Genomic DNA, 25,656 nt, shown 5'->3' with positions numbered 1-25,656 from the left:
TGCTAATAATGCGAAGATCAACGACAATACAACTTTGCAATATGTATGCCCATTAATTAGACAAAGATGTTTTTTTAAATTACAACAATAAAAAACCAACAAGCCGACATTTATTGTAAAAAGTATAACCAGTGAGTATAGGAACTTGAGACGAGGTAGGGTTGTCAGCACATTTCGTAGCTATAGCAAATTGCTATCACCATAACAAAACCCACCTCTTCTATACATATTCTCTCAATAGTGCACAAGCGGCATGCAGACCATCACTCTTCATATCGCTTTTTTTTTCACCATACTTTTTCATAATTTTAAATGAAAACTGATAAATATCAAGGCTAAGTGAGGGTATAAGCAAACCCTCACATGTTTAAATGGTAGCATTCTCATGATGGAATCCAATTGGACAATAGCCATCCTTGGAAATTGCTCCAAATCCCATGAATCCAATTGCCTTGTAGGCCTCAAAGGAGCAATGTTGTACAAACTTCAAAGGGCATCCCAGTAGGTCAAACATCAAGTCGGCTCAGGAAGGGAGAGAGAGGAGAGGAGTTAAAAAGTGAGACGATCCATGGTTTGCAGTATCCCAAGAGGCGGCCAATAAGCATATCAGAGGGGTAGGTACCCACATCAAAACCGGTACGGCTTCCAGTTACACTGGGAGATGGTGGAAGGGGGAAGACATCTCAAGAATCAAACAGAGAGTGAATGAGGCAAAAAGGACTCAAGTGGCAGCAGGGAAGGACCCATTATTGGGGGAAGACTTAAAGCTTTTAGTTATTGTCCAAGCATTCACTTAGGGGGAGGGTCCCACATGATGCACACCGCCTTAACCAAGGCTGGTTACCCACCCAAGGGAATTAAGAAATCAACAAGGTACACTGTTGTGTGTGTGTGTGTGTGAGAGAGAGAGAGAGAGAGAGAGAGAGAGAGAGAGAGGTTCAAAAACCACCCACTAGACAATGTAACCATCAACTCCAATAGGCATAGCTCGAGACAAAAATACCCATGGAGAATAGTCATAGGAAAAGAAAATTGCATTCATTTAGAAAAATACTAAGCATAGACACACGGTAACCACATACAAGACGCTATATTCATCAACTCATTTATGCATGGAAGACACCAAACCTTCCATAAAGGGATGTGACAATCAAAGTCAAGTGAAGCAATCATAAACATAAGCTCCATCATGCATAAAAGAGCCAGATTGTCCCATAGAAGCAATAGCAAATTAAACACACATGGTAATCACCCAGCCAATTATATCCATGTAAGCTATTTAATCACGCACTTGGGTCAAGCCGGGTAAAAAGTTTAGCATTAGCCAACAAGTGAGTCATGACTTAACAAGGGTAAATCATGCTCGTGTGTGTGTGTGTGTGTGTGTGTGTGTGTGTGTGTGTGAGAGAGAGAGAGAGAGAGAGAGAGAGAGAGAGAGATTGAATTATCATCCATGAAGGTCATATATGACCAATAAGATCAAAAACAAAACAATACAAAGGATTCCGTCTAATACATATTGGTTAAGGACTGAGGGTCCATCGAGTGGTGGAAAAAAGATAAGGTGGGATGAACAAAAACCTAAGATGAGGTAGGTGAGGAGGGGGGAGCCGGTCTGGGAGTTCGAAACTCTTGGATGATGGCTTTACCTCCTCAATAAACTGCCACAGAGAGAGAGAGAGAGAGAGAGAGAGAGAGAGAGAGAGAGAGAGAACTTTTTTCTTAGATGCTCAATATCAATTGTGAATTCACATATATAAAGTGGGGTTTGGGGGGGGGGGGGGGGGGGGGGAGAGAGAGAGAGAGAGAGAGAGAGAGAGAGAGAGGCTCTAAAGTACTTTTTTCTTAGTCAATATCAATTGTAAATTGACATATATAAAGTGGAGAGAGAGAGAGAGAGAGAGCCCACCACAATCTATTGCACAGAGACAATGCTTGCATTAGTATAACCCAAAGACAAATAAATTCCTTTTGAACAACTAGCATTTTTCACATTGCTTTCTACCTTTGGCTTCCGGATAGCATTGTGTGGACTATGCAAGGGATTATTATGTTCTCGGAGCACAACCATGAGCACCAGTGTTTTCAATATTCATCAATCTCTTTTTGATTGTGTTTCGGTTTACTAAAATTTTGTAAATTACTGTTCTTTTTCCAAAACTCTACTATCCATAGATAAATAGAGCCATCATGAGGATTGTCATGATGGAGAAAGAATGTTGTATATCGTCTTATAATGGTGGTGGAGGGGAGAGAGAGAGAGAGAGAGAGAGAGAGAGAGAGAGAGAGAGAGAGAGAGAGATTGCATGATCATGCTTATCAAACATCAACACATAAGCAATGGGCATCGTCTCGCTCACAAAACCATTATGCGCAAACTGCCAATTCCTTGGGTGCAAGGTAAGCACCAACTGCACAACGATTTTGGATGGGGCCTTGGGGTCGCCTAAATATAACATAGCCTTCACCTTGCTTCCCAGAACCAATCATAGAAAAGCTCAAAATTTTATCTCCCTCAGTGGTGTGGTGAAGCTCGCCTGCTATTTAAATAAGGGTCTCCATTTTTGAACAGGTGTCCAAATTGATATGGCAGTGCGTAAAGGCCCTTTATTCATTGTGTAAGGTCAAACACCATCTGTGGCTTGCTAATATAGTAAGATGGCTAAGTTTTTCTTGTGCTTTCATAAATTATGTATACTAGTGCGGCCGGCCGCTCTCTCTTCCTCCCTCCCCCCTTTAGCTTGTGCACAGGAGCTAAAGGAGTCCCTCTTTTGTTTGGACTTTAGCCTTCAACTTGCAGATTACGCCACGTGTAAAGGTAACCCTCACTGCCGTTATAGAATAGAATAGATGCTTGCATGATTTTGAATCTTGAATAAAAAGGTTAATAACAAGGTCTTCTTATCAATCAATGCGCCATTACACTTAAAATGAAACGACTCTTCTTTGCTACCTTCACCTGCATATGGTAATGTAAACAATCAAACACATGGGATTTGCTTTGGGAATGATTAAGCTGCCAACAACAGTTTGCCTGTGGGCAGTAGAGTTTGCATGTTTAAGCCTGTACATTGGCTGCAAACAGAACCTATGTATGGATAATATAGATTAAAAGAGTAGCACTTCTGTAGGGAGAAGGAAATGGTTGTCAGCATGTCATGCCATGCAAGCGAGGTGCAGACTGCGTGTGCATTCGAACAACAATGCCTGCCAAAAGGACCTATGCACATGTAACAGAGATTGAAAACAAGATCAAGCATCAGCATTATGTACCGACAATGAAAATGCCTGTAAGCATGTCAGGGTACGAAAGTAACATGCAACCTGATGTGCCCGCTATGACAAACACCCATTGGACTCTGTTGGTTGTGCCAAGACATCCTGCCACCAAAATACAAATACAGCGTAAAGTGTAAAAGCATGGTTAGATAGTACAAAATTTCTACAACACTTACACACTCCTTGTAGAAATGATTGCTCTTAAGCACCAGTTATTTCTTTGTATATATAACTATGCAATTATCTTTGCTGATTTAGGCATAGTTGCACCAGTTATATCTAACAAGTATTGCTCACATGACCACATCCTTATATAGTCTAGCTCTTTCTATTTCTACATGGCCGTAGATAAGGAAAACTTAATGATTAATACTATGCATTGATGACCACCAACAAACTCAAACATGGGCCTGCTTGTTTGCAAAGAAGAGTAAGAGGAGACGCAGACCTGGAAGCAAACAATGGCATGCTTTACATCATCTTGAGAGATTTGATGATGTAACACCGCCCGAATCCTGCAGAAAAATGTCAGTTATATGTCGAAAGTCCTGCATTATGTGAATATGATAGTTTCCGTCTTACTTGTCCTTGCTTAGTGCCATAACAAGTACTCCATGATCCTTCAAAGCTTCACAAATTTGTTGAGCACTAAGCCTCGAATCTTCCTTGACTTCAGCAAAAACCTGTTAAACGGATGGAGGGGAGAGAAGTTTGATGAAGAGTGGAACAGAAAGCAGGTAATAAAATTTAGGGCAACTTTTGAACAAAATAAACAACAATTACCATATTTGTTTCCACCGATCCTAGATCCACATGCAGCCCCTTCACGTTACATAATCCCTCTGTATCAAACTTCAAAAATGTTATAGATATTCAAATAAATCACAAAAGGTCCAGATTCACCCAAGACAAAAAATGTTACAGACTCATGGTTCATCAATATAGCAGTCTAATCATATGCAAAAATACACGCATGCGCACACGCTCTCGCACACACACCATGCACTGCCTAATAGTAGGCGCAGAACTATGCACTCATGCATGTATGAACACACTCACACAAACATGTGCACACACAAGCCCCAGACCAAAGTGCTCGGAAACATTAGCTGCACTTTTCTTGGTAAGAATGTTAAGCCAAACCTGCCCTACCTGCTAGAAGGCATGCATGCTGATGATCAATATGAAGTTTTCCAGCAATATCATTCAGAGATATCAAGGCTGGTGCTGCAAGAACCCCAAGCTGTCTCATGCCTCCACCAAGGGCCTTCCTTAATCTGCGGGCCTACATTGTCAATCAAAGCCCACAAAAGACCTTAATCAGTTTCATGCACGCAGATGAAAAGAGTTCCAGCAGGAGAAAATTGCACTCGCAACAGTCATACCCAACACAATAATAATCCCCAAGTTCATCATGCACAGTATTGACTGAATGCTACAACACCAATTATAAACATCTGATAAAAAGTCTCATTCTTCATTACAGCATGACCGTTAGAAGCTAGAGCTCTTGATAACCAAATTACAGGAAGAATGTTATGAGGTGACAACCGTGGAGCAGCATCCCTCCCAAATTTAAGGTCAAGCACGTTCAAAGAACCACTCAATGGCCGCACAAGAGCACAAACTCTTAACTATGAGACCATATCCCAAGTAGAAGAGACCCATACCTTGTCTCCATCTAGCCACAAAATTAGTTTCCTTTGATTACATCTTCATCTACTCAAAGACTCCAGGGAAACATGAGCAACGCATACGAAAAGTACTCGAGCTCCTCAGACAAAACAAGGTCTATGCTAAGTGTACTTTCTTTACAGAGAAATGATAATGATGTTGCTACAGACCCCTCAAAAATCGAAGCAGTTGTAGTTTTGCCTCAACCCAAAAATGTACAAGAACTACATGCTTTTCATGGTCTCACAGGATGGTACAGCATATTCAATCAGAACTATGCAACCCTCGCTCCTCTTTAACTTCTACACTCAAGAAAACCAAGGTGTTCAAATGAACAGATAAAGCTCAAGTAAGCTTTGAGAAATTGATGATTCTCTTGTGAATGTGCCTAGTCTACAACTTCCGGATTTCTCAAAAAAATTCACAGTACTGATCGACACAAGTGGCAAGCCTTTGGTGGCGTTTTATCTCAAGAGAGAGAACCCATTGCCATTGAATCTTAAAAGCTTCATATCTATGAATTGAACTACCCTCCTCATGATCTTCAGCTATAATTCACAGTAGTTTATACTCTTAAAATTTGGCGGCACTATTATTGGATCAGAGATTTGAGCTTCACAGACCATAAAAGTCGAACTTCACTCAACAAATATTTACATGTGCCAATGAAGATGGATGATGAGCTGCTTTGTGAATATGATTTTGACATTGAACGTAAACCTGGCAAAGGAAACTTGGTTGCTGATGCTCTTAGTTGCAAAAGCACTCTTCATGCAATTGCTACTTCACTGACTCCTCTTTATGTTAAGGTTCATCAGCTTATACCTTAAGACCCTGATTTCTCAAAAGTTGGGCATTGATAACCTCTATTCTTAGAGAAGCTCACAATATCCCCATAAGGTGCTCATCTAGGCTATAACAAGATATATCGTACTTTTCGCCAAACCTTTTTTTTTTGGGCAAGAAAAAAATCCTTCCATTAGCTAAGAAACCTGCCAATGGGCTACAAACTGCCCCTACTAGGGAGAGCTACATCAAAATGTGGGGAGACTCTCCCAATGAAAAACAAGATATGTATAACGATGGCAATATCAAGATATAAGAGGAGGAAACAACCACACTGGTGGGCGGTATTGCCATCTATGTGCCCCATGGGCAATGGTGAAGAAGGGCCCTCGTTGCCAAAGTAGCGGCGCTCCTTCATGCTGTCGGAGTGTCACAAAGTGATGATGTGGCATGACAAATTGGTAGAGAAATGGCCGAGTGGACAAGAGAAACTAAACCACTCAACTTAAAGAACTTATGGAGCACCGGCCGAGAGGCCTAAAACCCTAAATGACAAAAGCTTGACCTCTTGAAGATATCCATAAATCGCGCTGCTGTGCTGATGTGGCAGGCTATATAAATTTCTGTAATTTACGCTGGGCAGATTTTACGCTAGCTTTTGAGAGCAGATGCTTTTGGGGTTTAGTGCTTTTAAACTGACTGCTTTTGGGATATGGCAACAGAATCAAGATTACGCATGGCACAAGGAAGATGTCCCCATTAGCTTTGAAATGCTGGAACATGCTCAATTTTCATGGTCAGATTTTGAATTTTCATGGTCAAATTTTGATCAGACATTTCAAATGGCCCCTGAAAAATATACAAATACGTATACGTTCCTTTATTGTGGATTGGAATTCTCCTACTGTGGAAAGCAAAGGGCAACTGCATACTTAGAGTTTCGCTGCCGAAACTACCTGGTCACACGTTTTTATCTGGCCGAAATCAGGGGAAACCGCTACTTGCGTTTTCTACTTTGATGCTCATGCCCAGCTTCAACAGTTTGCTCACTGGGTGGGGGCCCCTTTAGAAGGGCCGTCTGGACCAAGAGCAAGTCGAGCTACACAGCCTGCTACTGTGTGCGAGGGTCAAGTCGAGCTGCACAGCCTACTACTATGTGCGAGGGCTCTGCTTTTTGGGCTTCCGTTGTAAGAATAAAAGAGCCCCTGGGGCCTCACTCTCCAAAGCATCTCGACGCAGAGTCTAAGAGCAAAGGACCCTCAAGAGTTGTACCTTGATGCGATTAATAATAAAGAAATACTGAAAGGGGCGCCAGTCTTTGGGGCCAGTGCTTATGGGAGAGGAACTTCGCCCTGCCATCTCGAATATATCTAAATCTATCTATATCTATTTCTATCTATATCTAGATCTATCTATCTCTATCTCTATCTCTATCTCTATCTCTATCTCTATCTCTATCTCTATCTCTATATCTATCTCTATCTCTATCTCTATCTCTATATCTATATCTATCTCTATCTCTATCTCTATCTCTATCTCTATATCTATATCTATCTCTATCTCTATCTCTATATCTATCTCTATATCTATCTCTATCTCTATCTCTATCTCTATATCTATATCTATCTCTATCTACACACACACACACACATATATATATATATATTTTATTATTTATTTATTTATTTATTTATATTAAAATTCAGTGATTTTGAAGTTTATGTTTGTGTGTTGCTATTGATATCACGTTTGGAGTGTCCAAGCATGTAACAGTGGTATCAGAGCTCAGAAAGATTTTTCTTCTACAAAGAATCCAATCCCTTCTGTAGCACACGCAGGTTCTCAAGGAGAATCTGACAAAGCAGACAAGATTTTGCTTGTGAAGGAATCTTCGTGTCCAAACCCTCGACTTCAGAGACTTCAGACCCCAAACTTATTAGCCACTCCCACCCTTCGTCCATCATGCATCGGTCGCGCTCTTATCTTCATCGCATTGTATTAAAGGGCATAAGCCATAAAGAACCCCATATTACACATGGCTTCTTGCGGAGAATCTGACAGAGATAACACCTCTCAAGGGGGAGGCGGAAAAAAGTTGAAATACAGCGCGGTAATTGAAGAAAAGAATGAAGAATAGGGCAAATTTTCGGCGAGAAAGTTTGCCAGAGCGGAGTACAGGTTGACACATGTGTGAAAAGACTGATCAAGTACTCTAGAGACCCAAGATTTGTGAAACACTTGAAGGACTACCCGATTGATGAGATTCACTCGAGATGGCGTGAGGCCATTGATTCTCGTCTCAGGTTGGGAGGAAAGCTGGAAGGACAGACGAGTGCAGGAGAGCGAAAGCTGTACTTGCAGAAAGAGCTGGACAGAGCTCTTGACCAGAAGATGAACCAGATAATGAAAGGCTTGAAGCACTCTCGCAAGAAGAGGAAATTGGCAGATTTCCTCGGTTATTTGGGCCAGAAGTCGAGTTTCAAGGTGGCAAGCAAATCCAAGAAGCGTGCTCGTTTCGAGGATGACTCAAACTTTTCTTCGTCTTCATAGAATTCCGACAGTTCATCGTTCTCTATTCCAGAGAGGATGAGAGAACTTTGGAAGAAGCGGAGAAGAGGTAAGAAAAGCAAACTTTTGAAAAAGTCTAAAGTCTAGAAGGCATGGAAGGCCATCTAGCAGTTCGGAGGAGAAGAGATTGTCCTCTTCTAACAGTGAGGAGATGAGCAAGAAGACCAAGGAATTCAAGGATGTGGGCCAGGCCGTTAGATTTGAGACGTTTTATCAGAACACCCATCGAGCCCTTGAGTTTGTACAGCAGTTTGACGTCGTTTTCTCAAGAGGTTCGTTCATAGGACACTTCAAGGTGCCAAGGGCGGCATCTTACTTGAAGGAATTGCATAGACTTGGTGGTCTACTCTGTTATTACGCAAAGAAGCACCTGCGACTATTAAAATTCAAGAGAATTTTGACATCAACTTGGATATTGGACGAATATGAGATGTCATCACAAATTGGCATCACTTGAGAATGATTAAGAAAGATACATTGGATGACTATTGCCAGAGGTTTTGGAATACTTATTTGCCAGTGTCTTCGTTTCGGAAGATTACTTTGAGAAACCAGATTGAGCAGCTTTGGCTAAGGTTTGCCAAAAAGAGATCCAAGAATATTGTCTAGAACAGAAGTCTGACTCTATTTAAAGACTTATGGGACATGCTAAGCAAGGATTTGGGATGCATGTCGGCTCATTGACTTATCCTATGGACACGACAGTATTCACTTTATCAAGGCAGAGTCTTCCCAATTAAGAGAATGAATCGGAGGAGCCGGATGACAGACCATCACAGGATTCCGGAGCACTATTAGAATCAGATGGTGGCGCATCCGAGGGTTTCAACGAATTAAGGGAACCTGATGCGAGGTCTTCATAGCATTTTAGAAAAGAGGAAAATTATGAACTCATTGAAAGAGCTTCTAGAGAAGGGTCTCATTCAGCCGAATACATCACCTTATTGTTCGCCCATGCTGTTGGTTTAAAAGAAAGATGGATCTTGGAGAATGTGCATTGACTACAAGGCTCTCAACAAAATCACCATCAAGAACAAATTTCCTAGACCCACGATCGATGATATACTAAACACACTCTAGGGTGCTACTTGTTTCAGCAGAACTGACTTTAAGAGTGGCTATCATCAGATCCGAATTGCTCCTCGGGATGTCTATAAGACAACACTCAGGACGTCTCTAGGCTTGTACAAGTATTTGGTGATGCCTTTCGATCTCACGAATACTCCAACGATGTTTAACAAGATGATGGACAGGATTTTCAAAGAGTATAGGTCATTTGTGGGCACCTTTTTCGACGATATCCTCATATTCTCCAAGAATGAGGCAAAACATCGGCACCGCCTGCTACAAGTTTTCCAGGCACTGAGGCAACATCAGTTGGTGGTGTATGGGAAGAAGAGCGAGTTTTTCTTACCCGAGATCCGATTTTTTGGGACACATCGTCTCTGTGGAGGGTGTCAGAATGGACCCAGCCAAGATTGAGACCATCAAAGATTGGCCCGATTTGAAGAATGTCCGAAGCTTTTTGGGTTTGTGCTCTTACTACCAGCGGTTCATTCGAAGATTTGTGGAGATTGCTTCTCCTCTACATGCTTTGACACAGAAAGGGGTTCCTTTCGCATAGGGGACCATCTAAGATTGCAACCTTCAAGACTCACAAGGAGAAGTGGACGACTGGCCAGTATTGGCTTTTCCAATCGTGCAAAAACCATTTGAGGTACATTGTGATGCCTGGGGTCGCAGTCTGAGCTTATGAGAGCCGAATGTTTTCTAGACAAGAACGGGTTGCACAAATTTATGAGAAGGAGCTTTTGGCAGTCATCTTGCTCTTGCTCAGTGGCGACACTTTCTACTTGGAGCTGATTTTGCAGTGTTCACCGATCATCAAAGTTTGCACAGTTTCTTGTTTTTGAAAGAGCTTTTGGACAAGCAGACGTGGTCAACAAACGTTCTCTCACAGTTTCATTTCCAGATTGTCCTTGTTCAAGGACAAAAGAATTTAGTGGTAGACTCGTTGTCTCGCAAGCCATTGGTTCTGCTATTTCGACGGTTCATCGTAGAAGCTTTGAGGATATGGTAGATTAGTACGCCACTGATCTTGATTTTGCAGACATCTTTAACCGGATACAGAGTAGGGAGACAGTTGCAGGCAATTCCATGCAGGAAGGTTATCTGATGCAGAAAACGATGTGCGTTACACAGCCATTGGGGGAAAAGGTTATGACAGAGTGCCATTGTCCACTTTTTTCGGATCACCGTGGCATAGATACCACCTTGAAAGGTGTCGAGCACTATTTCTATTGGCAGAGACTCAAAATGGATGGGGACAAGTTTGTTCGCAGTTGTTTAGTATGCCAAAAGGTCAAATTTGATAGGCATAAGGCACCAAGTTTCCCTTAGCCTCTACCCATACCCTCCCGACCCTAGGAAAGCATAGCAATGGACTTTTTGTTTTAATCTACCCAAGACTCAGAGTGGGCATGATGGCGTTTGGACGGCCATGACAAATTCAATAATCAGACTCACTTCATTCCGGTTAAGAAGACAGTTAAGCCCGACCATCTGGCAAAATGGTAAAGAAGACGGTTAAGCCCGACCATTTGGCAAAATGGTAAAGAAGACAGTTAAGCCCGACCATTTGGCAAAACTGTTTGTCTTGCAGATTTTCCGATTTCATGGTATGCCTGAGTCTATTGTTTCAGACAGAGATCCCCGATTCACTAGTTTGTGGGAGGGCAATCTGAAAGAACATTGGCACACGGTTGCAGTTCTCATCCTCATTACACCCACAGAAAGATGGGAAATCTTCTCGTCCTCTTCCACCCACAAAAAGACGGGCAATCTGAGATAGCCAATTCAGTGGTTTTGGATTTTTTGAAGTCTTATATTTCAGATCAGAAGACTCAATGGGCAAAGTATTTGCCCTTGGTGGAGTTTGCCTACAACAACACAGTTCATTCGTCGACGGGGAAGGCGCTATTTGAGGTAATCGAGGGGTTAAGAAGGTTCCACCGTTTCTAAGCACCAAAGATAAGACTTTTGAAGCAGATCAATACACTCAAGATCTGGACACTGCTTTTGCCAAGGTGCGTAAGGCTCTTGAGAAGTCCCAAGCACGGCATAATAAGACCACACACAAGCATCGATGCGACTTGCAGCTGAAGGAAAATGATTTGAGTGCTTTTACGGTTTGAGAAGGCACGCCTACGGACACGAAAGGGTAAGGAGCGGCTTTTTCCAAAGCAAAGTATGAGATACTATGGCCCTTTCCAGATTCAAGAGAAGATCAATAATGTATCCTTCAGATTGAAGTTGCCAGATACTTGGAAGATTCACAATTCATTTCATGCGAGTCTGTTGAAACCTTTCAAAGGTGAGGTGCCAGTGGACTGGGAGCCTAAGGAGCAACTTGACGTGAAAGAGACCGAGAAGATTCTCATTCCAGAACAGATACTGGCTCACAAGGAAAGGAGAGTGAAAGGTAAAGTGTTATGGCAGTTCTTAGTTAAGTTCTTAGTTAAGTTCAAGAACTATCCAACACTGGATGCGAAGTGGATGGAGGAGGACCTAGCAGATACTCCTTAGATACTGGAATTTTACCTTGAGACTTTTGGTCTAGCTTGACTATTCCAAGAGTTCCCAATGATCAGAAGTTTGAGTCTGGTGCAGTCGGGAACTGCACAAGAGGGGAGTTACTCCGCTCCTTTGTCACAGATTACCCAGATGGAATAAGGTCGTTAATTTCCTCTATGATTTCAGGGATATTGACGGGATGACAGTATTTTGCTGAACGAATTTATGAAAAGACTTCGAACTGGGAATTCCTGAAATGAATCTATTATATGTGCTCTCTCATGTTAGTAGTATTTGAGTGCATCTTTGAAAGACGAAATGACTGTAGCATTTCGGTCTTGTGATCAGGACAGATTTGGATGTGGTTGTTAAATACGTTACAATCGATCATGATTCTCATCCAAGATCTCGACGGGGGTAGTGATGTGAATGTGATTTGTATGTTGACTTTCATCTTTGTGCAAGTGTTGGATATGTGTTGTCTAGTGCATCAATACTTAGAGTCAGTGTCTACTGAACTAGTTTCTGGCTTATGTCGGTTTTGCAGGCGTAATCAAGGGCGATTACAATTCTTTCAAGAGGGGGGGATGTCACAAAGTGCTGACGTGGCATGGCCAACTGGAAGAGAAATGGTCAAGTGAACAAGAGAAATTGAACCAACCAACTTAAAGAACTTATGGAGCAACGATCGAGAGGCCTAAAACCCTAACTACCAAAAGCTTAACCTCAAGAAGAGATTTTCGTAAATCGCGCTAACATGGTGACATGGCAGACTTACGAATTCTCCAGATTTTGCGTTATTGTGCTCAAGTGGCAGGCTGTACGGATTTCCGTAATTTGCGCTGGGCAAATTTTACGCTAGCTTTTGAGAGCAGATGCTTTTGGGGTTTAGTGCTTTTAAATTAATTTCTTTTGGGCATCCCTTGTAAGAATAAAAGAGCCCTTGGGGCCTCACTCTCCAGAGCATTTGGATGCAGAGTCTAAGAATAGAGGACCCTTGGGAGTTGTACCTTGATGCAATTAATAATAAAGAAATACTGAAAGGGGCGCTATTAGCTAATCTTTGGGGCCAGTGCTTCTGGACGCAGAACTGCGCTATGCCGTGTCGACTCTCTCTCTCTCTCTATTAAAGTTCAATGATTTTGAAGTTTCTGTTCGTGTGTTGCTATTGATATCTCGCTTGGAGTGTCTAAGCCTGTAACACGGACCTACCATGAAGACTCTCAAACTCTCTCTCTCGTAAATGGATCAACTCTAGCCAGATGTCACGTACAATCTCTGCCAGTGGGAAGGGTCGAGCCTCCAAAATGTAGAAGCAGTGGGCTCTCCGGATGAACCAAAGTGTCAGGTTGCAAATGACCTCCCCACAAACCTCTCTATGTCTACTCCATTTCTGAGGTACAAGCTCTATGGCAGGCTGGAGTCTAGGCCGGCCCTCCTAAATCACAATCATCCTACAGACTAAATCCATCTCAAAATGAAGTGTTGGGCCCTAGCGGGTGCACCAAGTTGCAGTATCCCAAGTGTATTGGCTAGCTGTCAAAAGTGAAAGCATCAGTCAAAGAATTCGAAGCCAAACCTGCTATGCCATGGGGTAGTTCCACAGACAATGGCGTTGTGTCTCAAGTGCATGGTCAAAGGCCGTACATACCGTAGAGTGTCCACTGTGCACCAACCAACTCCCAATTGCAGTAGCTTGAATATAGCTACTAGCCACTGGAATATAGTGACTCTCCTCAACTATCTGCTATTCCACAGGCGCCCCCAAAACTCTACCCAGAACTCAGTCATGAGACTCTCCCTGCAAATGGCCCGCTACAACAAGATGAGCGTCTCTCCACACTGTCAGTATGTGATGTCCCAACCGTGCAGTATATTGAAAAAAGGGAGTCCCTACGCAGTCGGCTAGAGTAAAAGGATCCCGCAAAAAACACTATCCCGAGTCCCACTACACTCGCACGAAGGGGTTGCTCTCCCAAGCCCATAACCACCAGTGTTCTAACTCAAGAGCCGGCAGGTCTAAGTATATCTAACAAGTCCTCCCTTGACACATGCTCTGCACCCCCCTCATGTCTCGCAACTAAAGGCTTTGAACCTCCTCAGGAAGTGTTGCAAACTGGAGCCATCCCCAAAGGTGCGGGCTTGACCCTCTGCCATGGGACCCCAAGAGACGAGGTCAGTTACTTACCATGTAACCTTGTTGGGTACTAACCAAAGTATTCCATGTAAGTGGTTGTTTCAAGCTCTCCCCAATGCATGTGGGCTGGCTGTCACGTGCACATCTAACCCTATGTGTACATGGACAAGCTCCTTCATGACATGGGTTTAGTTCAGTTAGCTTAGGAAGTGTTCTAGCACTTTTGTGAGTCTGTTCGCAGACCGTGCATGCTCAGACACTTAGAGTAGATGCATATCCTTTGGTTGCACACAACATGATCATCATATTTCCATCAGAACTCATCAGGAGCATTTTTACAGTGCATAGACCTATTTTCCCTATTTTAGCCAATTTTCACTTATTATTTTCAAGTGACTTTTGTTGGGAACTAGGTAGGGCAAATTTGACAAGCATATATAAAAGAAAACCTAGAATCCAGATACCATCGTAACCACTCTGTGTTCTCGGGAGATCAAAAATGAAATTCATTGCAATACTTTCCCATGGGTGGGTGGGTATGGGCAAAGGCTGTAACAATCCCTGTGCTTTATGCCTATCAAACTTGACCTTCAGGCATACCAAGCAGCTGCGCACAAACTCGTCCACATCCTTCTTGAGTCTCGGCCAAAAGAAGTATCTCTCTACCCCTTTCAAGGTGGTAGCAATGCTGCGGTGACCCGTAAAAGGCGGACAATGGCATTCGGTCATCATCTTTTCCCTCAACGGTTGTGTAACGCACAACATGGTTTTCCTCATCAAGTAGCCATTTCGAATGGAATATCCCGCTACTGTCTCCCTATCCCGTATCCGTGTGAAAACGTCTGCAAAATCCGTATCTGTTGCATATTGATCGACCATATCCTCGAAGCTCCTATGGTGAATCGCGGAAATAGCCAGAACCAACGGCGTCCGAGACAAAGCATCTGCCACCAGATTCTTCTGTCCATAAACATGGACAATCTGGAAATGAAACTGTGACAAGATGTTCACCCACCGCATCAACTTTTCCGATAACTGCTTCTGTGACAAGAAGTAGCGTAAACTCTGATGGTCTGTAAAGACAATAAAATCCGCTCCGAGTAGGTAATGTCGCCACTGAGTAAGAGCATGGATAACCGCCAAAAGCTCTCTCTCATAAATTTGTGCTGTCAATTCCGGCCTTGATAACAATCGGCTCTCGTAAGCAATGACATGGCCTTCTTGCATTAAGATTGCACCCAGACTACGACCACAAGCATCACAATATACTTCAAATGACTTATGTAAGTCCAGCAAAGTCAAAACTGATCCCGTAGTCAAGTTCTCTTTCAATGTCTGAAAGGCAGTCACCTCTGTGAGTCCCCACGAGAAAGGGACTCCTTTCTGTGTCAACATATGCAAAGGGGAAGCAACCTCTGCAAACTTCCTAATGAACCGCCTGTAGTACGAACACAATCTCAAGAAGCTTCTAACTTCATGGACATTCTTCAAATTGGGCCAATCATGGATAGTCTCTATCTTGGCCGGATCCATCTGCACTCTTGCTGCTGACACAATGTGTCCCAAAAAGTGTGTCTCTGGTAGGAAAAATTCACTTTTCTTTGCATTAATCACTAACTTGTGATCTCGTAATGCCTGAAAGACTTGAGGCAGATGTTCTCTATGTTCTGCCTCATCCTTGGAGAAAACAATGATGTCATGAAAGAAAGTGCCAACAAACAGTCTATACTCTCGAAAAATCATGTCCATCATCCGGTTAAATGTCGCAAGAGCATTGGTTAAGCCAAAAGGCATCATCACCAAAAACTCAAATAACCCAAAAGTCGTCTGAACGCCCGTCTTGTAGACATCTCCCAACGCGATTCAGAGCTGATGTATCCACTTTTCAAGTCCATCTTGCTAAAGCAGGAGGATCCCTAAAGTCTGTCAAGTATATCATCAATTCTAGAAATCGGAAATCTGTTCTTGCTGGTGATTTTGTTGAGAGCTCTATAATCGATGCACATTCTCCAAGATCCGTCTTTCTTTAAAACCAACAACACCGGAGAGCAATACGGTGAAGTACTAGGCTGGACAAGACCCTTTTCCAAGAGGTCTTTCACTTGGTTCATAATTTCTTCGTTATGGGCTCAGCTCACACTGTAAGGTGGCCGGTTCAATGGTGTGCTTCCAGTCACAAATCAATGGTATGATCTTCAAGACGAGCAGGTGGTAACTCGCCTGGCAGGCCCTCTGAGAAGCAATCGGCATGAGAGTGGAGAAAATCTTGGAGTTCTTTATCAAGTTCAGACATATTTGACCTATCCTCATCACTCAACTCTTTCATAAAGATCGAGTAAACAAACAAACTCGATTTCATTAATTTTGAAATGGCCGAAGCCGAAGACTCGCCCTTAAGTTTTACATCGAGTACAATGGTTCTGCCCTTCTCTGTGATCAATGTCGCTTTCCTCGCCCAATAGTCGACCACGGTATTGTTCTTGTGGTACCAGGGAATTTCCAAGAGGACATCACAACCTTCCAAAGGCATTATATAAAAGTTCTCATGCCCGAAATACCCATGACAATGCAACCGAAGTTTGCAATGACAGGTGTAATGGCTACATCCCTACCGAGTGCCGCTAGAACTGCCTCTGCAAGTGGTCCCATCCGATCGGGAGTGATCTCGAGCAGCGCCGCCAATTCCGGTGAAATGAAGTTGGCCTTGGCTCCTCCATCAAAGAAGATCAGGGCTTCTTGGTCTTTCACTTTGCCCCAAGCTCGGCAAAGTTCTGTACTCTCGGCCATCGTGCTGGGATCGGTACCCACGCAATCTAGAACAAGTCCTGTTTTCATCATGCCTTCTCTTCCACGTTCCTCAGCTGCTCTCGAACTCTCAAGCCTTTCATCGTCCTTGTCATTCTGTTCTTTCTGTGCCTTTTTAGGGCACTTCACGGAGATATGCCCAGTTTTCCCGCATCCAAAGCACTTCCCCTCCTTGATGTAGCGAGCTCTCTCCTGAGGAGTGAGTTTGGGTCGTGCATCCTTCTCTTTCTTTTCCGGATTGCTCTTCCTCTTTCTACTTTCATTTGTCGAAGTCTGTTCGGCTCTTTGCGTCATGATCTCATCTGTGGGGTAGGTCAAACTGCCAGAGTGAATGGCAAAACCCCGTTTTGCATGACTCGTCAACTCCTGAATGGAAGCTAACTTTTGTTCTAGGCAGTGATCTCGGATCTCTGTAGGCAAACCCAAGGTAAACCGCTCAATCTGTTCCTTGAACGAGATCTTCTTAAACGAAGAGGCGGGTAGAAAAGAGCTCCAGAATCTCTCGCAATAGGCGTCCACTGTATCCTTCTTGGTCATCCGAAGATGGTTCCAAGCAGTTCGTATGTCGCGTTCATACTCTCGAGTCGGCCAAGAAGAAATAAAAAGCCTCTTGAATTTCAGCCATTTAACTGGCGGCGCTATCTTGTTTAATAGAAGCGTGGACCACCAAGTTCGATCATTCCCCTTAAAGTAAGAGGCAGCTCTCTGAATCTTAATGTGCTCTGAGTAACGCCCTCCTGAGAAAGCTATGTCAAACTGCTGTACAAAAGACAAAGCCTTCAAAGCATCTCTATAACCAGAAAACGTATCAAATTTAATTGACTGTCCACCTTCCTTAAACTCTCGGACTTTCTTGCTTTTGTCTTCCCGAAAGTCATACTAGTTGGCTTTATAAAAATTCTTCTTCTTTGCATAAAAGCTGTTGTCATCAAAGTCCGAACTAGACGAGTCCTCTGTAGAACTGTCAACCACGGGGCGAGATTTAGACTTCTTTGCCTTTTTCTTGCCCTTTGCAAAGCGTTGCTTTTTGCTTCGCTTTTTGCCCTTTCTATCTTCTTCGCTCGAGTCAGATGAGCTAGAAAAACTGTCAGAAGAAGAAGAAGAAGAACTGGGTACTCCTTCAAATCGAACACGCTTCTTCTACTTTCTTGCCTTTCAAAAGTACTCTGACGACCCAAATAACCCGGGAAGTCAATGCCTTTCTTCTGCTTTTTTTCGTGCTTTTTAGCTTTGTTCTGCGTGTCAAAAAGCTGAGCAATTCGTGCATCAACCACCTTTTCTAATTCTTGCTTTGTATACTTCCTGGGAGTAGGAGGTTTCTTGAGAGCGGGTTTGCGGGGTGGTTTTGTGCACCTCATTGAAAGAAGTCTGGCTCATATATTTTGCAAATTTCAAGTCCTTCACAAAATCAAGCATCATCTTTTTTGCATCGCCGATCAATTGTCGACGCTCCATCTCTTGACGCTCCGCCTGAGTAGGCTGAGGTAGGCCATACTCCTCGCGAGAATCTTCGTTGTGATCTCTTCCCGCATCTCCGGATGCGGAGGAAGTCGGCTGATCTTTGCCTGAAGCCATAGGTGCCGCGTAAAAAGGATCGGATTTCCCGTAGGAGAGAGATCGGCCGAGCTCTGATACCACTGTAACAGACTCGGACACTCCAAGTCGAGAATCTACCGCGACACCACAAACAATCACTTCAAAACGGTTCACAGTTTACAACTGATTCGACACTGGCCCAGCGGAGTTCCGTGCCTAGAGATATTGGCCCCAAAGACTGGCGCCCCTTTTGGTATTTCTTTTTGTATTAATCTATGTTCAAAGTACAAGGGTGTAGGCAAACGCTCACACTTAGACTCTGCGTCCAAATGCTCTGAGTTGTAAGGCCCTGCCCACATATTTAAAGATTACAAGGGATGCTAAAAGCAGAGCCCCAAAAGCTGAAAATCAAAGGCTTTTAAAAATAAAGCAAAAGCTCTTCAATAATAAAGCAAGAGAGGCTCTCTCTCTCTCTTGCAATTGCGTAGAAAAGAAGCCACGTAAAAGCTGGCCAAAAATCCTGCCGCAAAAAGCACCGCGATTTGCAGACGTCCGTACAACTGTCCATGTGGCAAGTCTTCCGCCATTTCCGGGCAGCCAGACACGTCAGCATTTGAAGATCTCCCCGGGTTCCCACAGGGCAGAGAGTGTGTATTGGGCAGCCACGTCAAAGTTTGTGACAGTGCGCGTTCCATGGGACAATCCTCATGGAGTCAGTGAGAGAATACCAATGTTGCTCCAGTAGCCTGAAAAGGAAGCTGCCTCAAGGTTAGGAGATGGGTCCCCAAGGAAGCCTACGCTAGTCAAAAAATCCCATTGCCAGCAAATGTCAAAACTAGTCAACCCTCGCGGGACTAACTCAAATGGGGAAGCTTGCACCAAAAAGTGGTGTCCTCAAGTAGGTTTGTCCCTTCCAAAGCAGTCAGCTCTTGGCAAAGCACTCCCAAGAGATCTCCGAGCTGCAAAGGAGTGTCCTGCCCTGAGCCATTGGTAGGATATGAGATGGCGGGCCAGGAGACAAGGCAATGGGTCTAGTGGGGATATGGGAGGGGCGGGAGGAGGGTGGAGGAGGGACGGGGTGGTAGAGTTGGCGAGCGGAGAGGGAGGGGAGCTGGCGGTGGCAAGGTTGAGGTGGAAGGAATCTTCTCAGGGATATCCTATTGCAGAGGATCAAATCGGTTCCTTGTAGGAACCCAATGCTGTTGGCCTATCACACATTGGCCACCAGGGGGGCCTGTGTGGCGAGCCTAGCCCTGGCAGCCGCCAGCCAGATACATACCTGCTGTGAGCCATCAACTGATTGGGCACAAGTCTCTGAGGAGGTGCAAGTTGGAGCATCTCTAGTCTCTGTCTGTTGTGTTTGGCTAGCCTTGGTAGGCTAAGTCTGTATTGCGTGTAGGGTCCTCCTGTGAAGATAGGCCTTCGCAAGATGGCCCATCTGTTTGCATATGAAGCACTGGTTCGAGAGTCCCAAATACTTCACACTTTGGTGGAACCGTCCACCACTCACCCTAGGCAATAAGACTACCTTCAGGAGAGAGTAGTGTCTCGGACCAAAATGCGTATTATAGGTATACCTGTTGCCTTGGCAACGATTGAAGTTGCCACGCGCGGTGTCTCCAAGACGGCCCCAATCTCGGAACCGGTTGGCATCTCAAGGGTCTCAAACTCAATCTCGTAGTCGCCACGCCTGAGGAATTGATTGTCGATGATCCTTTCCCACCTCCGAGAGAAGGCGGGCCTCGAGATCACGCACCTCGCCTTGCCGGGTCGGGTGCCAATAATCTTGTAGATAACAAACGTTCATGAAGATTCTCCACATCAAGTAATTTTTCAAGCTTTGAGGGAGAACAAGCTTTTTATCAATCAGGGCTGGGCTCTCCAGGGTCGGGCAAGGGGGCTTTTTCTGAGTCCCTCTGAGGCGCGACAGGAGCCTCCATCCGTGTCTAAAGCCGATGGCAAGGGCATCTATGTCGAGGGTGATGCTACGAACCCCCACACACACTCCACTCACGTCCATAAGAGAAGGACGAGAGGAGGTGGAGGCTATAGGGTATAAGTGTGGCGGGGGGAGGGTCGGAGACCGGGCTGCGAGAGGGGAGGGACCGACTATAGGGAGAAGGCAGGCTCGGGGGCTGCCCACGGGAGGGAGAGCAACAGGGGCTGAAGAGGCTGCGCGAGGTATAGCGGATGAGGAAGGTCTGCTCACGCAATGGTGAGCAGCAAGGGCATGGGCTTCACCAAGCATATAAAAAATATTTTGGACTGAATTGAGGAGGAATATTTCTGCTTATGTCAATCATTGTTTGACATGTCAGAGAATTAAAGCTAAAAGAGTACACTACCTAGAGAAATTCCAACCTATTGGGAATACATATTAATGGACTTCATTGCTAGAGAGCCACAATCCTTGGGGTATGACATCTTTGTGGTAGATATGCTCACCATCTCTTAACAGTAACAACTACTTACATTGTCAAGGACTTCACCGCAAACTTCAAGAAGGCATTATTTTCAGCAGCGAATACAAAATTAGCATTTAGTACAACTTATCACCCTCAAACAGTGGGCAAACAAGGCGCACAAATCAATTCATAGAAGATATGTTGCGTGCTTATTGCATGCATGAGCAGATCAAAAGGACGAGGTATTGTATTGCTTACAAGTCCTCGTTTCAAAGAAGTATAGTTATGTTGCCATTTGTTGCTAAATTGGCTTTATCTGACAAGAAAATAATTCTAAATGAATTATTGGATTTATAAGTGAGAGGGTTTTTTCGCTTGGAACACCAAGAAAAATAATTCTAAATGAATTATGGAATTTTAACTGAGAGGGTTTTTCTCACTGGAGACATCCGAGTACAGACTATTTTTGGTGCGTCATTCAAAGTAATGACGGGAGCACTGTGAAACAATATCAGTAAGGCCACCAAGAACGGGTACTTCTGATGTGTCACATCGGATGGGTGACAAGGAGCATCGGGAAGAAGTATTCAACCATCCTGGAACGGACATCTCTGATGCGTCATAGGATGGGTGACATAGAGCATCGTGAAGGAGATTGTACCGTAAGTTCAGTAGGAAAGGACTAGATGATGGGTATTCCTTATGCATCCCAAGGTAAGTGACAGGTGCATCGAAAAGGGAATATCCATAGTCAAGAGGAAATTCCGAACTGTGTTAGAATTGTGCACAAGGAAAAGTAAGCACTTAAATGAAGATGGGTTCAGAGGAAACTTTGAGGAAACACGGACGCTTTCTGAGAAAGAAGACGCTTTCCTGCGAGGAAGTCTATGTCTGCATTGCAACTGTGCATGTGATTGCATCCAAGGGCGCCTGGGAAGTGCTATGAAAGCATTGTTTTTAACCTATAAGGTTTTATTGAGTTTTTGGGCAGATTCAGACCATTTTTAAAGGTGACCGACCACCCACTTAACAAGTGGGCAACCTATGATTAAATAAAGCAGTAAAAACCAGCCATCCATTTTTCTCTCTCTTTATCTGGCAGAAGAGCCAAAAGAAAAAAACGGCCGTGATCTCTACGTGCGGAGCCAATGCTCTGCTATCTTGTCGTGGCCAGGGAGCTATAAAAGCATCACACGCCCTCTCCCAGAGGGAAGACCAGTTTTCGCAAGGAGGAGATCCTGCTGTAGATCTCAGCCGCAAAGGAGACGTTACCGGTGATGCCCATGGCAGTGCGCGAGTTCCCTCGCGAAGAAGTGCCTACGGAGCATGTTTCCATTGCGACAAGCTGCTGTTTTTCTTTGTTTTCAGCCCATAAATGTCGTAGACGGAGCTGATTTACAATAAGGAACCCGAGAACGCACCTTTTTTTTGTGTAGGATTGGAAGAGAGGATTTTCTATGTAGAGATCTCTTCTGGGGATTTGCTTTTCGAAAACCGAGTTGTGTTTCGAGCGTCAAGACTTTGAAGGTAACGATTTTCATGTTAAGATCTCTAAGTATTTGTTTGCAAGTGTACTTCCTCTTAGTGAGGGAGTAGGAGCAGAGGAAGGCATGAGCCTCTGCAAGAGAGAGCACTCTGAGGAACTAGAGCTAGATCAGCCCAAGGGTTTCGTACCCGAGTTTGGGAAGTAGATCCACGGATCGGAGAGAGGTAGTCTCTCAAGTTGTGATCCAAAAGTTGGGATACCCAAGTAAGGACTTCGTGTCCGTCAAGCGGAGTTATTCTGCAGGAAGAAGACTCTGGAAACAGAGTCGGAAAAGAGTTGCAGAGATGCCATGCCCTAAGTCTCGAAGGTGAGATCCAAAGCTGAGAACCTTGATTCTCAAGGATTTGGAATAAGGAACGGAAGTTCCTCGGAATAGGGTTTTGCCCTAGGGATAGGAAATCGAGGCTTCCGGTAATCATCGTCTAATTCTAGAACGAACGTGGTAAAACATTCGGTTCAGGTGCTTGTATAGATTTCTCCTCAATAATAAAGATACTATTACCAGGGGGGACAAGTCCATCTTCTGGTCGCCAGTACTGTGTCGATCATCTCTCTCTCTCTCTCTCTCTCTCTCTCTCTCTCTCTCTCTCTCTCTCTCTCTCTCTCTTTATTTCTCTCTATATCCTCTGGCTTCAGTATTAAGTGATAAATTCTATTTATCCGAGTATATTCTATATTGTTATGCGCTCCCATTTGTGACAGTGGTATCAGAGCATAGTCTCCTCTCTTTCTCTGTAAAGGAGGACAACTCTGGGAAGATACGGGAAGAAGCCATGACAAGCCAAGAGAGAAGCAAGCAGGCAGAACCCTAAGTCCTGCAAGGAAAAGCTCGCAGAGTTGGAAATTTTTTCTCTCTCTGCAAGAAGTCGACACAAGACTTGGGATTCTCTGAGAAGGCGACAAGAGCATGATGCTCAAGAACCTAGAGAATCCAAGGAGCGGAATGCTCAAGATCCTTCAGAATTCAGAAAATAACCATGAACATGAATCCAGAACCATAGCCAAGAAATCCCGTCATTCTGGGAAGGATATGAAGAAGGTTTTTAGACCTCAGAACACTTCGGTCAAGTTTGATACTTTTGACGGAAGGGAAGATGTCCCGAAAGCTACTGCTTTAATTCAACAGTTTGAAGTTGCCTTTGCAAATGGCAATTTCTCAAAAGCGTCGAAGGTGAGGCAAGTGACCAAACACCTCAAGGGGATTGCAAGTGCTTGGTGGTATACCAAAGCTCTGCAAGGAACTTACAACAAGACTTGGATTCAATTCAAGGCCGAAGTTTTCGACAAATTTTTTTTCCTCTACTCTTTGAGGAAGGCATCCAAGAAGATTGGGATCGGTTTGCCCAATAGGAACACGAGCAAGTCAAAGCAAGTAGTGGTTTACTCTTACCAAGGTAGCTCCACTCTTGACCCTCTCTAAGGAAGGAAAGGTGAAGAAATTCAACAAAGGAGTTTTACCCAAATTTTGTAGACGCATCTGCAAGATACTTTGCAACAGATGGTGGAGTCAGCAATAAAAGTTGAAAGTGTACACCTTAGTGTACATAGAATCTAATCCCCACAGTGGGACGATAACCATTGAACATAGATACAGAGAATTTTTGTTACCTCTCCTAGAAGGATATGTTGCTATCCGGAGAATATGTTGCTATCCGGAGAAACTTTGGAGTAAGGAAATTCAATCTAACTCCTGAGTTTTTTAATAGAAGACCGTCAAACTTTAAGTGAGAGGGCAGGTCTTTAATCAAAGTTAAATCTTAGAGGGATTCAAGAACGAGGTATATAAATGTATCACCAAGACCAATCACTCTCGAGTGTTTATGAGAGTAGAATTGAGTTGAAACATTGCTTTATGCGATAAATTGGTTTTCTCAGACATCCGGAAGGTTACTGATTGATCTAGTATCCGATAGTTTCCTAATAGATTACCTGCTATTGCGAGTAGGGTGGCAGAAAGGAAGGAACCATTTCGAGTTTTCAAGAAAAGAAAAGCTTTTATCAAGCCTGAGTACCCTATGAGCCTACACCCCTTACCCGGTAAGGGAAGATATGGTAGTGCTTTTCGCACAAGTGAATGAACACTCTCTTTATGAGGGAAGGAGCAAGAACCGGCTACGGCATGTGCCCATGGAATTCGAGATTTGAAATCCCAATTTCTCTGATGAACAGGTTTGCTCTGGAACCAAGTTGAGGAATCATCTGGTTGAGCGTCTTCGGTCAAAGGATCTTACGAAGGGAAGGTAATTTCCAAGGTTCACCGAAACCTCTAACACAGCTTAAGAATTATGTACACCTTTGGGTACATGGATAACACATGAAGATGCAAACCTATGCCAAGGTGGGTCATCTATCATTCGAATTTTTCTGCTGAACGGAATGAGATGAACCAACTTCCTTTTCAAGAACTGGACGGGAGTTTGTTATACTCTCTTGAGCGCCTTTTTGCGCGCAAGGATATTCCGACACGAGAATCTCTATTTGAGATGTGTTTGGTAGAAGGAATTTGAGTTTCTCCACCGGAGAAGAGTTTTTTTTATGGTCGTTGATCATTGAGTACACTATGTGCTTTTACCATTACAGTAGCAACTTTTGGTTGCGGTTTATGTTTCTCCATGAGCAGGTCAAGTAGCATTTACACGCTGTTGGAATAAGTTCGAACTATTATGTTCGTGAGAGTATAACTCGCCAACGGCTTCAAAATGGTAAGAATTACCTTAATCCCATATGGTAGAACATCATTGAGATCTACAACGGGTTCGCCCGTAAGTGGGCCAAGTTTGAACTTATGTTCAAAGAACGGTCTGGCTAAAATTTTATCTGCCTAAGATTTTGCGAGCAATCCTAGGTGCTTGCAAGGTGAAACATTTTTTTTAATGGCCTCTGTAAGGAAGAGACGCTAATGGGTGTCAAGAAAACACTGCTGGTGGTAATAACTCGTAGGAGGAAAAGATTGGAAGGAAGTGCCGCCGTGCACAAGGAATCTTCGAATTGGAACCGTCCACCTCCGTTGAGCGATGGCCCAAAACAAGAACCTTCTTTAAGGTGATCGCAGACTCTATTTGGGAAAGAAAGACATTGAGATTAATACTCTATGGTTTTGGGCATTCCCTATGTGGGAGGACACAAGAGGTTTACTACCCTCTGGACTAACAGTGCAGGATTATGCGCAAGGACCAATACCTAGATTGATTTCTTGGAAGATTATTCTTCTCGAATTTGAGAAGACGGAATCGAGTTAACAGAGTCTCGGGTAAGGAAACTTTGGATCTGGGGGGGGGGGTGGGGTGGGGGGGGGGGGGGGGGGGAAAGCGAAAAGACGTGCGGCAATGCACAAGGAATTTTCGGAT

General features: G+C 43.9%; 1 protein-coding gene across 1 annotated transcript in view; it reads right to left on the bottom strand.

Moving 5' to 3' along the window:
• Positions 1-2,931: 2,931 nt before the first annotated feature.
• The window catches only part of LOC147447475 (putative low-specificity L-threonine aldolase 2), a 79,734-nt gene continuing 57,009 nt past the window's right edge, over positions 2,932-25,656 (bottom strand). Inside the window, exons 7-12 of the mRNA XM_086523262.1 lie at positions 4,432-4,564; positions 4,063-4,121; positions 3,862-3,962; positions 3,728-3,794; positions 3,325-3,381; positions 2,932-3,220 (exon numbers count right to left, since the gene is read on the bottom strand). Coding sequence (XP_086379388.1) covers positions 3,337-3,381; positions 3,728-3,794; positions 3,862-3,962; positions 4,063-4,121; positions 4,432-4,564 — 405 coding nt within the window. The 3' untranslated portion in view covers positions 2,932-3,220; positions 3,325-3,336. The remainder of the gene's footprint in view (positions 3,221-3,324; positions 3,382-3,727; positions 3,795-3,861; positions 3,963-4,062; positions 4,122-4,431; positions 4,565-25,656) is intronic.

Source organism: Adiantum capillus-veneris, chromosome 11 (assembly GCF_014529385.1).
Source record: "Adiantum capillus-veneris isolate H3 chromosome 11, ASM1452938v2, whole genome shotgun sequence".
Lineage (NCBI taxonomy): Eukaryota > Viridiplantae > Streptophyta > Polypodiopsida > Polypodiales > Pteridaceae > Adiantum > Adiantum capillus-veneris.
This window is presented reverse-complemented; position numbering and strand designations above follow the sequence as displayed.